At 37.1% G+C, this 13,341-nt stretch overlaps 1 protein-coding gene across 3 annotated transcripts in view; it reads right to left on the bottom strand.

Annotated features, from left to right (window-relative positions):
* Positions 1-4,273: 4,273 nt before the first annotated feature.
* The window catches only part of PLAG1 (PLAG1 zinc finger), a 44,809-nt gene continuing 35,741 nt past the window's right edge, over positions 4,274-13,341 (bottom strand). For 2 of the 3 annotated variants that reach the window (XM_067553750.1, XM_067553751.1), the window contains 3 exons: positions 12,104-12,203; positions 8,817-9,175; positions 4,274-8,289 (listed from right to left, as the gene is read on the bottom strand). In XM_067553750.1, the coding sequence (XP_067409851.1) occupies positions 7,026-8,289; positions 8,817-9,058 (1,506 nt within the window). In that variant the 5' untranslated portion in view covers positions 9,059-9,175; positions 12,104-12,203 and the 3' untranslated portion in view covers positions 4,274-7,025. The remainder of the gene's footprint in view (positions 8,290-8,816; positions 9,176-12,103; positions 12,204-13,341) is intronic. The other variant, XM_067553752.1, reaches the window with a different exon arrangement.

The raw sequence follows: 13,341 nt of genomic DNA, 5'->3' as shown, positions 1-13,341 counted from the left end.
CTCCCCAGCCCAGTTTTGGAAACCCGCTCTAAATTCTTCCTCCTGACAAAGCAATTTCCTTCATACTAGGGAATCGATGGGAAGAGGGGCAAAAAAACCCAAACCCAAGTGGGCTTTCCCCTCTAGCCCCAGAGAACTAGATGCATTGCTAAGGAAGATAGAACTCTCCCCTTCTCTCCAATTTGCCACAGACATTGCCTGCTAAATAGTAGGGAGATGCATAAGATACCTTTTATTTTAATACAGCTGAAGTGAGAAGCTCTCTGAACTCTCTGCAGGTGTAAAGCAGTAATCCCTTCTCTGTATATGTGGAAGAAAGAAGACATAGAGCTGGAGGGCCTTAAAAAATAAAAAGTCCCAGATGATCACTGAAACAGGTAAGTGCTCTGGCTGGCAGTGACAATGCACATCTGTCCCAGCTTCTGCAGGAAATGAGATGGTAGCTGAACATAGCGCTCATTTGGTAGAATGCAGTAGGTTGTATTTACTTCCCCGTCCTTCCCAAAGGTAGAAATAATGGACAGGCTGAACAGCAGGTGACAAAAAAAATACCCTCCTCAACTGAGAAGCCTTTAGCAGTAGAGCCAGGCTCATAGGAAGTATAAAAGGGCTTGAGCATCTGGTTACTTTGAACAGGAGTAATTGGATGAGGAAGTACCACCCTACCTGTCCCCTACCCCTGGAGAAGGCAGCTGGAGCTGCCAGCCAGAGAAGGGACCATGCCATAGGGCCTTTAGAAAATATTATACCATCCCTCTGACAATACCAGCCAACCAGCTGCAGGGGTGTAGAATACTGGCTGAAGGACCTGGAGAGAGGGATTTTTTTTATAAATGGGGGAAGGGTGTTTTTTGGGGGGACTTTAAAAAACATAACTACTGTGACTTTTTTTCCTATGTTGTCTGTTCAGTTAATTCAGTCTGTAAGCTTCTCAAGGTAGGGAACATATCTTTCAGGTATATAGAGCTGGGCCCAGATTCTGATGAGTGCCTTTTGGCACTATTGCAATATAAACAATCCTCCCAAGCAAATGAGAAACCCATGGTACAGAAGTGATTTTTTTTATTGGCACCAGTTAGCGCAGTGGAGAGGGATAAATTTGAGACAAATGAGGTAAAAATCTCTCAAGGCAGGTGAACATCTAGGTCCATTGTTCTAAGGAGCAGAATCTCTTTTCCAATTCCTTTAATGTGGGAAGAGAAAGCAAAAGCAGGAAATGTAGTCAGCAGTGAAGGCTAAGCAGTAAACTCCCAGAGACATAAATCCAAAATACACTGACGAGAATGGAAGGAATATGAATTTAAACCTACTGTAAGGCAGCTGTTAGTCTTTTAGCTTCCTTGTAGATGGAGTCACAAGTTAGTAGAAATAACTACTTGGAATGGGAGCAAGGGGAGACAAACTGACTACTCAGCAAGGCAGGACTAGGACTTTGATTCGATTCATAGTACTACTATCTTCATGCACTATTAGCTGAGTCACTGATTGTTTTTACTGAGGCCTTAACTGTAGTGAGTCATACATTTGTATTGTTCCGGCTGCACAGAGGTGCTTGGGAAGGTTTTTCATGGAAATAACCCAAGAGTCTTGTTTAAAGCATAATTTACAATAATTATAAATAGTAAGTGTAAAGTGAACATGAATTGCCTATATTTCTGTCTGAAGTGATCAAACACCACATTGCAATCTCCTGTATTCTAGTAAGTCTCAAACTCACCTGCCACTTTCTCACAGCAGGCTTCAACAGTTAACGTGCCAGCTTCCTCAATCCTTATTTTCAATGTAGAGATGCCATTATTACACTGCAGTGAAAGCAGGATCTTCAAATTTGTCACTTGGTTAAATCATGTACTGCAGATGCCTATGTTTTGTTTTACGAGTCTCTGAATAACTGCCATCTTACCAGTTTTAAGTCAGACAAGTTGTTAAAAATCCTTGCAGAATAAAACTAAATGTGTCAGTTATAATTTATGATCATATTCTGAAATCCCACACATGCAACCATGTTTATCTATTAAAATGCCAGCCATATGTTATGCATTAACTAAAACCATTCTGTAATTTTATTGATATATTTTGTGGAGTTCACATATTTTTGTACAGCAAACATAACACTGTAGCTGCAGCACTATTGTTTAATAGCAGCAAGGTATATTTTATAATCGGGTATGTGGACAATAAATAGTCTGTTTCTTTGGATGTGAATGTCTAAAATGAAGTTCTGCTGCAGCTTCATAATGTGATTGCTATTTTACAGAGCTTATACACAAAAATATATATGCCATCTTTTTGTCTATATTTTATACAAATACAACAGTAGTTTGTGAATACATTTTAAAGTACATATACATGATAAGCAACTTGATTTCCCATATCACAGGATAGCAATTTTAAATGCAAGAAACATATACAAATTCAGTCTGGAATGCAGGGGTGGTTTTTTTTTTTTCCTTTTTCCTTTCTATTTTGACTCAATCTTTATCATTAAAACATTTTCGTATACAAGTCCAAACATTTTTTCACTAGCTAAAAATATAATTTCAGCAATCCAAGTCAGGTTCAGGTGTGTTATCCATTCCCCAATATAGTTTTCCCAGTTTTTGTCTAAATTCAAAAGGGCTCTTAGCAACACAGTATGTTCTTCACTCCACACCATATAAAAACCCCACATTTCATTTTAACTAACAGTCATCCTCTATTTTGTGAGCAAAAGCCGGGCTTGTTTGGATATACATTTGCATGTCCAAGATTTTCCTTTTGCAAGTGCATATGAATACATTGTGGTGTTGTACAAAGTTCATTAATGACAAATTAAGTCACAGTATAAAAATATATCGTATACCTATAGGTCTAGTATAGTCCTTTTTCTATGGGTAAAAATACATCTGAATGAGACAGAAAGGTTTGTAGCACCATGAGAGTTGTATCCCAAGTTACATTAGCAGCATGATCCAATATAATAATATTGCAGGAGTGTTTCTGAGAAGATAAACATTCATTCTGGTTCAACTGTACCACTGAAGCTTATACTGAAAAGTGTTTACGTATGATTATAGTTCTGTGTCACTTCCAGGGCTAGATAACTGTTATCAAAAGACACTGCCTTCCAACAAAATAAGACGTCCTTATTGTATAAGAGCTTTGGAACTTTCCAAACACAGTTTAGAACTATCATGGCATTACTTTATTTTATCTTCCTGTGTAATGTTAAATACCTGCTGGGTTTTAAGAGTACACTGGGAGGATACAGGATGGGCAGCTGAGTGTCTGCGCAGTTTACTTTATAGCAAAGTACATTTCATAGGCCTTCTATAGACTGAAAAGTATGTAGGATGAGCTGCTAAATCAGCATATGAGAAACAGACATAACTAAGGATGCAGTCCTGCTTCACTTGAATTTACTGGGTGCAGGATCAGGCCCTATGTTTATTTCAGACAGCAGCATAGCTAAGATTGGAGAGTATAACATTTTATGACAAATACTGCTTGTTAAATATTTTTTCCAACAGTTTTATCATCCAAAAGTCCAGAGTGCACAGTTTATAATTTGTGAGGAACGCACGCCTAATTTTTGTTTTGATTGGTATTAAAACTAAGTAGAAGACAGTGTAGTTTGAAACATGTAAACCTAGTAAATAAACCATTGTAAAACCCTTAAGAAAGACACACTGGTTTTGTGCAATATAGCAAATTGATAAGAAAACACTGTAAAAATGTACCTGTTTAAAATTACGTCTACCATTTTGTACACAAAGCATTATACCAAAGTCCTACATATATGTAATCTAATGGCACTTGAAACAAGTTATAATAAAAGGGTTTATAATAAAAAGCATAACCTGTAAGAAATTTTCTTAAAAGGTTTAGGGTTTCTTTTTGAAAGTGCTATATCTTGTAATATGTGTAACATAGAGGTTGACCAAGCTTTATTTTAAAAAATATTGGCCTATAATACATGTATAGCTCACTAGGCAAATGATCCTGAAAATATGTACTCTTAACATTCATTATTAGCTTAATAAGCAATCAGCTCTGGCTCATGTTTCAGTCAGTATATGGTTTTTAAAAACCGCTACTGTGAAATTAACAATAAATCACTCTATTCCACAAATTTACTACTAAATAAAGCACAAGCCACAAGTACACAAAAATATATATATTTAAAAAAAAAACATACTAGAAGTTTAAAAGTTGCACAAAGAGTGGTGCATGATCAGCCAGCCTCCCTCCCCCTTCCCCTCCCCTCCCCTGCAAAAAATAAAATCAACTCGGTAACAAGAAAGTAGGGTTTAAAAACTGACATTTTAATAGTGGCCAATAATAACTCTGCCTAAATATACTATAAAGCACTAATGTGTTAATATTGCTTACAGTGTCAATCTGCTTCCACATATTCATACATCCTAGTTCAGTGGCAAACATACATCATGTAGCCACCAACTGAAGCCCTGACTGAATGAGGTTCAATATCTTGTCTGAGGTCCCTATTTCCGAAGTGAAATGTCAATCCCTTTTTACAAACCGAAGGCACTACCATTAGCAGTAAAGATTCTGGTTACGGACGAAGAAAATGGATGCTAACAAATTTTATTTATTTTTTAATCAAATCTAATCAGAACTAAAACTGAAACAGATGGCACTGTCTTTTTCTAAACTCTAGATAGGCATCACTTCCATCCCTTAAGCAATGGGATAGGTCTGTCAGAATGTTCTGTGTTGGCAGTTAAGATTAAACTAATTTGCAACACTAACAAGTGGCCTTCCTTGCTGCCAGACTAACAATTCACTGTAGTTCTGAAATTGGTGATATGCGTATTCATTTTCCAACAGCTGCGTATATTGACAAACACAACCTAATGGTATTGTCTGTCTCCAACTGCCTTTTGTGGGCAACGAATGTAGCTTATAAAGGGTATGATTCTGAGAGATTCTGAGCACTCAAAACTTTCATTTACTTCAACAGAAGTTGAAGATGCTCAGTTCGACATACTATGTGGCCCATTAGGGGAATGGAATCCATTTATCTTCTGACAAACTGGTTAAACAAGATTCAGAATAAAGTAACTTCTTTCCACTTGCTTTTTATCTTATGCTTGCTGGTTTAAACTAGCACTGAAATGTTTCTGTTCTGTTTATTTTGTACTCTTTTCAAACAATGTTTTTCTTTCCTTAAAACGCTTGGGGTTGGGGGAAGCAATATTGAACACATCATTCAACAAAAGATGTAGGTAAGCAATCTGTTTCATAGAAACTAAAGGAAGCAGTCATGAAGCAGAGCTAAAGTCCACTTTGAGATAATATATGCTCCTAAACCCAACATCTAGGAGTAGTTTGCAGAATTTGAAAAGGTATTATCCTTATTAATACATCCGTAGTTTAATGCCTTTGGAACACAAACACGTTTATAAAAACATTATCTTTCAGTAATAAAATTTAAATACATATAAGTACAAAATAGTTAAACTACACCTGCATATTGCTCCTAGAGAAAAAAAGTAGGAGCTAAAGATAAAATATTGGGAGCAAAAGCTCCTTCAATAGGAGCAACTTTTGTTTCTGTGAAGTATATTTATTTTAACCACTTAAAACCTTATATGCATCCTCACTATTGACTGAGTGATACTAATGTATTTCATTTTTATTTTTTAATTCCTTATCCAAAAATGACAAGGAAAATGAATATTAGTACTGAGTTAAAGCAAATCTAGCTTGCTTTCACACATCACAGTTATTTCTCTTTTGGTTATTAGGGGTAGGGGAAGTGAGTATATTGGATTAGGTAAAAGTGGTGTAAGCAATATGCTTTTACTTCACTCCTAAGAGTCCTGTCTTTAAACCTTGGCAATGGGCAAAAAGTTCCTAGCCAAGTACCCAGGTGAAATAAAAGTGTGATTTAACATTTAATTTGTCGCTTAGGAGGACATAACACACCACGTCACACAACTGAAAAGATCCACTCCACTTAAAAAAATGAAAAAAATGATATCTGCAAATTTACATTCATTCTCTGACTGCAGACTCACATTGAACTGACAATAGGTATAAAACTTCTGGCTGGACTTGACCCACACTTTGGCTGTGGCAGCTGGGAAAGACCGATGCCTACAGATATGAATATAAAATCTGAAGATTCCTATGTAGTACTCTTTCTATACTACTAAAAAGAAAAACAGCAAGTTAAGAATTAAATCAAAAATTGTGACAAAATATTCTGCACTACTACTTTACACTTTTATATTTCAGGGTCAGCCATTCATTTTGCCTTTTTTTCCCTTCACCAGAGTCATGAAAGCACAAAACAGTTCCAATTTTAACTTGACACATTTGCCAAGCAAGCAAGAATAAAGATTCTTTTAAAAAAATTTTGTTGCGTCATAATTTGAGTAATTAAGTTAAATTGCTTCTTATCCAATCTTGATACAGGCTTCAAAAATTTAAACCAGAAAAGAGTAAGTTCTTAAAACCTTTCATAATTATTTTCAGTCAAAATGTAAATATGTGCACATTGCCAACAAGGAAGGTTGAATTCTAAACTAATTTTAAAAAAATGTTGATTTCAGATTATGGACCAGATCAGATACCACCATTTAGTTTGTTTGAAGATCTTCAGGAAACTGTGTGTAAAATTAAAAAAAATAGGATTCTATTACAAAATGTAAAATGGTAGAGCCACCATTTACTTGACAAAACAGAATGACCAATAAGTTTGAAAAAAGATTTCAACAAGGGATGTGTGTCAAAGTTTAGTTGGGATTGCTTTCTATTGATTTTTTTTTGTCAGTGTGTCAGATTGGCAGTGAAAATTAAAACAATACACTGAGACTTTTTAAAAAACAAAGTCAACACAGTTGAGAATAAAACACTTTCAAAACACTTAAAAGTTCATTTAAATTTCTTACTGGCTTCATGAGATTGGTACTGTACAAAAGCAGAGGATTTATAATGTCTTATAGTAGGCACTAAGTTAAAAATGGTTACCTAAGGCATTTCTACAAACAGACAGTAATAAGCCGGCTTTGTACATCCTATTGGAAAGCTTGATGAAAACGTGGTAGGGTGGTGGTTGTGCTTAGACTGCTTGCGAAAGCTGCTGACAACGAGTGCAGAGACCCAAGGCCTATACTATTGCTAGGATCTTGTGGCTCCTGTGTTTGTGGTGGAAGTTGAGTCATTGAAGAATGTGCCTCCTCCTGTGTATAGCTCATTCCAAGATTTCCCACTGAAACAGAAGGGTTATAAGGAGGGCCATTAACTGGTATGAAGTTGAACAACTGAGAAAAGTCCAATGATGGGGTGTTTAGAGGTTCACTAATTGAAACAGAGCTTTTGGAAAGGGAAACCTCCCCAGATCCATCATCTAATGGCCCTACTTGAGGATCCAACCCTAATTTAGATGAAGATGCTTGAGAATCCTGGGATGAAGAAGGTATACCACTTTGCAACTCCATTAAATAACTTTCAATTTCCCCTTTCAATGGCTGTTCTTTTTCAGGCATAGAAATTGCATATGAGGTAGAACTGAGTGGATATTTCAAAGATAGCTGGTGTGATGGGTGGATAGACTCCATATCTATTGGACAAGGCATTCCCAAGGGTAATGATGTGGTGACCATTTGGTGTGCAGATGCAGAACTCTGCATGGACTGAATTTGAGTGTTGTAGAGATTCAATTGCAAAGTGTTTGTAAATGGCTTTGATGTCAGTTCACTGGAAGGTAAAGACATCACTGGAAGCAGCTCATCCTTTATAGGCACAGAAACATTGCAGGTAAAGGGATCTAGAAGGTCCATTGGCTCTGTTTTGACCTTCAAAAGTTCTTGGTTGTGACTTTTCTTCATATGGCGTGTTAGGTGATCTTTCCGCCCAAATCTCTGTGCACAATACTGACAGAGGAAGTCTTTTCTTCCAGTGTGCACTACCATGTGTCTACGGACATCCTTTCGGGTGTAGAACCGACGATCACAGTGTTCACACTGGTGCTTTTTCTCCTTTACTCCACCCGATGACTTGCCTGCATGAGTTTTTAGGTGCTCCAGCAGCACTCCCGTGCTTTCAAATGTCTGCAAACATACCTTACAGGTGAGGTCACCACTTGTTGCAGCATGCAAAGCCAGGTGACGCTTAAACCCAAGCTTGGTATTGTAGTTCTTTCCACATTCTTCACACTTAAAGGCCTCTTTGTTGGGATTGTGTGTATGTAGGTGATTCTTTAGGTGATCTTTTCGGTGAAACATTTTCTCACAATAATTACACTTGTGGGTTTTCTCAGGAGAATGAGTAGCCATATGCCTTTAAACACAGATATATTCTGTAAGTAATTATTTTGATCAAAAAGTACAAGTGTTCATTTTTTTTAATGGCAGCTAAATACTACACTAACATTTCTTCACCACAGAATCTTTTTTAAGCTGACAGCAGGGCACTACAAAGACAGTTTGACAAATTTAAATATAGCAAACATGAGCCATTTCATTTAAATTGACACTTTTTAGCTACTGGAACAGGGATATGGGCAAGTATGAAAGGGTAAACGTCCATAGCCAAAATTTTCTCAGTCCATACACTTTTCTTGTGGCAACTCTTTATACATATGAAAATTCTATTCTCATTTATAAAAAACAGACCCAAAGACATTAGCTGGTAAATTTACATACTGTAATTTAGAATTCTAGAAACAAACCAATGTCTACTTTAATTAACATTTCCTCTCTGCAAATCAGCTGAAGAATGTGTACACAAATATATACTTTTACAAGGTTTAAAATGGCCAACATAAAATAGATAATATAATCTGAAAGATAAATAGAGTTTAATACCTTAGTAATTTGTACTTAGAAACAAAGGCCTTGGTGCAGTCTTGTTGTGTGCACTTGTAGGGCCTCTCTCCTGTGTGAGAGTATGAGTGAACCTTTAATTTCTCAACACTGTTAAAGGCCTTGTCACACAGTTGGCAAGGGAAGTTTTTTCTTGGTTTGGTTTCACCACGCTTACGTTTCCCTGAAGGGACTTTCTGGGTATCTCTTACTTCTGACAAATCACCAGGAATGACAGTGGCCATCGCAGCCTAAACCAGGCCTTCTTGTTGGACACTTGGGAATTGCCCAACTCCACTAAATGATTTAGCTTTAGATGGCTTCTCAAGTTTCATGTGGTCGTAAAAGAAAGCAAAAGGGGACTGGAAAAAAAAAATAAGAAACAACTAGTTTGTAACTAAACTTAATTTTGAAGTTTACTTGCTATGTGATGCTTCTGAATAAAAACTTAATAAAATTAGGTTCAGCTGGTCTAATGTAATACCTGTAGGTTTCTTTATGCTATTTGTCACAATTCTTAAAATGCATTGCTCAAGATGAACAGATCCACATGTGCCCTGACACTACACCTTGTAACTGTTCCTTAGTGCATTGATAGAGAATAGCAATGTTTCAGAAAAATTACAGAAGACATCAAAAAATAACTTGACTCAAAACTATACAGATAAAGCTGATTTAAGGCAGCTGCAGATTTTGCAAGGGATTAAACTGTACTTTGTGCATATATAAAGTATACACAATGTTCCAGTTAATACCTAGTGAAATTTTCCTGTAACTGTATATTGTACTAAGTCAAAACTGATATGGATAAAGATATTTATAAATTAGGGGTTTTTTCAGCTCAACACTGGAAATATCCATCCTCCCCATATAATTCCTATATCATGAAAGTGAAAATTTTAAGAGTCAGATTAGATCAAGATGGAAGCACATATTCATTCATTATAGAAGGCTCAGAATCTAGCTTGAGGTATTAAGAGCTGTGAAACACATGAGAAACCCACCGAGGAGGAGATCCTTCCCACTGAAATTGTCTGTTGGCACGATTAGCTCTGAATTCTTAATCTGGTAATACACGGTAGCAACTGATCTTTGGTGATCTCACAGTACTTTACAATCTCTTATTGCCATAAGTACTACAGTGCTATTTTAACATCAAAACAACTGCAACTTGAAATAACAAAGGACCCAGAGTGAAACAGATCAGAAGCTCGAGATCTACAACAGCATGGTAAAAGGCTGTATGAGAGAAACTGAATGAATGACAGAGTTCAACATAAAAGCTAGGCAGGATTTGAAGGAGTTGAATTTGGCATTTCTCTCTCAAGTGAGTAATTTCCAGGTTTTGAAAATCCAATGCCTGCCTGCTATCAGCTCAGGAAATCTGGCTGGGCAACTGTTCTAGATGCAGTTTCTCCCACATACACCAGAGGTCCATGTCAGTAGCCTGAACTGGTGGTTTTGAAGTGCAGCTCTCCCTTGGCATTGGAGGGCACTATTCCCAAGCTTGCTGCCTCCTTCAGTGTCTCAGCTCCCTGCTGTGTGCTTCTGCATGCTTGCAGCTTAAAAGAAGCAGCTGTTTGGACAGGTGGGAAAGAGCAGCCAGGAGTCAGGCAAAGAACATCAGGCAGCAGCTGCTCCAAGCTAATGCCACCTCCTCTACTGAACAAAATGAACTGTCCCTAGCTGGCAGTGAAGGGAGGATAGCTAGCTTTCAAGGCAGCCTGTCCCCTGGGTCAGCTGTCCTCTCCTTCCCATTGCCACTGGGCTTCTGCTTAGGGGACAATGAGGGAGTGAACACCACTTGAAAAAGGAATTTGAGAACAATGCCCAAGCGAGACAGGGCTTCAGCTTAGGGAGAAAAGCACAAGGACCTTGCAGAAGTGTCGAGAACATGCTACCGAGGAGAGCTGAAGAGACAGTGAAGGAAAGTCTCTCTCCTGTTAGTCAGGAGGAAAAGAGAGGCAGGATCCTCCTTAAAATGTGTACATTTTATTACATTTCAAATTGAATTTTAAACTGAAAACGCAATCAATCATTGAGTGTGTCTGCATATGCCTCTTCCCTTAAAGGATAAAAACATGAATTGACAGACCAAGAAGGTATTATGCTATTCTTTTTAAATCTCATGATATTTTTGCTCTGTCATGATTTTTTAACTTGAAGGATTAGCAAAACTGCAACCTTAAACCATCAGGCTGAAAGTTTATTATAAAGCCGTATCAATGGTTAACTACAGCATTTTTTAAGTTACGCAGTGACAGAAGAGGTTTCTTGAAGAATGGTGATTCTCCAAGAGAGCTGTCTCCATACATTCAGACTCATGAGACGGGAGCGGGGGAACCAATTCTTGAGTGGGAATGTACACAGGTTGTCAAAGAAGCAGCTTAGTTTCAACCCTCCTCCCCTATCAAGTGATGAAATAAATCAGTCAGTTGGAAACTCGAGGCCAATTTCTTCTTCACTTATACAAGGGTAAAGCCCAGACCAATTTTTCAATGACTGAGTTACTTTTGATTTATATGATATGAGAGGAGGATCTGGCCCACCAACTTTAAAGTTAAGTTAAATTTGTGAAACAAAAAGATTTTCCCTCTTAATTAGAGTTTGAGAAATAAAATCAAACTAACTTCACTGGCAATTGAAGTCACTCGTCCTCTATATGTACTATATTTCTCTCCCCTTCAAAGCCTGCAGTTCTCTAATCTCTGTATCAAAACTAAATCATAGAATGCTGAAAGAATCACCCATATTAAATAGAGTTAATAATGTTTAATCACTATTATCCAAATGAATTAAGATGATTTTGAATTCACTGTGCTCAAAAATGTACCCAAATGTGCAGAGTTAAAAAAAAAACTAGGAGTGAATTTGACCCTATGATTATGATAGTGATTCATTTTAAAATTTTGTTCTGACTGTTATTCCTAGGGTGTTTTCAACAGTTAGTGAAGAACTTCAAAATTATCTTTCAATATCAAAAAATTCTACTTTTCACCTGTGGATGTATAGACTGAGCAATGAAGACAAAGCTTAAAAACACTGATGCTCAAATATTACACTTTCCAAAGACCAGCTGAACGAATTTTATATGAGTAATAACGCCTGCTTGTGACTCAACATATCACTTAAAATTCTCACTCTCATTGGTGCTTTCACAACTGTAGGATGAATGATGATATACAGTATCAATTTCTACTGCATTACATACAACTTTCATACATTTTATACCATTTTAAAAGAAGTGCATACTTAAAAATGAATTATGGTAGCCTTTTTTTAATGCACACCTGATGATAGCCCAGTAAAGTCCTCAGATTTTGGTCTTAACCAGTTCCGCTGACTCTCCTTGGAGGAAACCAGAATCCAGTACTTCCCATTTTTGCTGGTCTGAAAAACAAGGAAGAAAGAATGAACTAGACTCTAGTGAAATCAATATATTTAGAAAGGTGGTGGCAGGGTGGGGTGGGGTGAGGGAATGTTAGCCGGTTCAGGAAGGGAAAATTAAAGGGGTAGAGAAATAGCCCATATACAGAATATGCTGATAAAAACTGCATGGATTTATTGCATAAGTAATATCAATGAATGACACAAACTTACGTAAAACCACTTATTTAACTTCAGTTAACTCTGCATTTGATAATAACACATAAAAAGGAAAGATTACATACAGTATCAGCAAAGGATTTCTCTAAAAAGTAAAAAACTACAATCAATGAATAATTCAGAAATTAAATAAACCCCTCAAATATTGGGCCCATCTTTCAAGTCCTCATACAATCCTAATTAAAAAAAAAACTACCCGAAAGAGGACTTCTGAATGGGCCCAACATTGCTAGAACTTAACTTGCATTCTGCTTAATTATACAGGAAATATCTGCTTAAAAGGTGACCTGCAAAAGGGAAAAATAAATTAAATTCATTCTCTTTTTTTGCTTCTTTATAGTGTGTATAAATAAGTCATGAAAAGTTTCTGTTTTATAAAAAGAGGTTTTCTCCTCATAAGTATCAAATCTCTCTTCCTTTTTCTTACTGGAAGGCTTCATGAATGATAATGATGCTTACTCAGCCCCTAATTGAAAGAGCAAGGTGTTGAATCTCTCCATCTGCTTTAGTTAAGTAGGTATAAAGCCCCATGTTTTTGTGACACATTGGACCTGAAAAACCTATGACAAAAGCCCCAGAATTATGTAGTACTACCTCATACCAAACTCTCTCCCTCTTTACTGCCCTGTCCAGTTCAGTACCGTATCCTTTATTTTGGTATCCAATTCAACTTCACACAACTCCAATTTTCACAGTGCTGCAGATTTTTGTATGGAAAATGCATAACTGCATTAAAGCAGCTGGGGGAAGAGTGAAGGTTGCTGACAGCTGGAAAGAGGTAGTTGGTGATTTTCATAGCCAGGAAGGTGGGAGAAGCAGTTCTGGTACTGAAGAGGGCAGCGGAAGCTTTCGGTACTAGAGAGGGAATACAGCTTTTCTTTCCTGCTCTTTCAGGCAGAGGCAGAAGTAACTTTAAATGCAG

The sequence above is a fragment of the Emydura macquarii genome, unplaced genomic scaffold, assembly GCF_026122565.2.
Source record: "Emydura macquarii macquarii isolate MOO-44397 ecotype Brisbane River unplaced genomic scaffold, CSIRO-AGI_Emac_v2 contig_1477, whole genome shotgun sequence".
Lineage (NCBI taxonomy): Eukaryota > Metazoa > Chordata > Testudines > Chelidae > Emydura > Emydura macquarii.
Note: the sequence above shows the minus strand (reverse complement) of the source record. Positions and strands in the feature narration are given on the sequence as shown.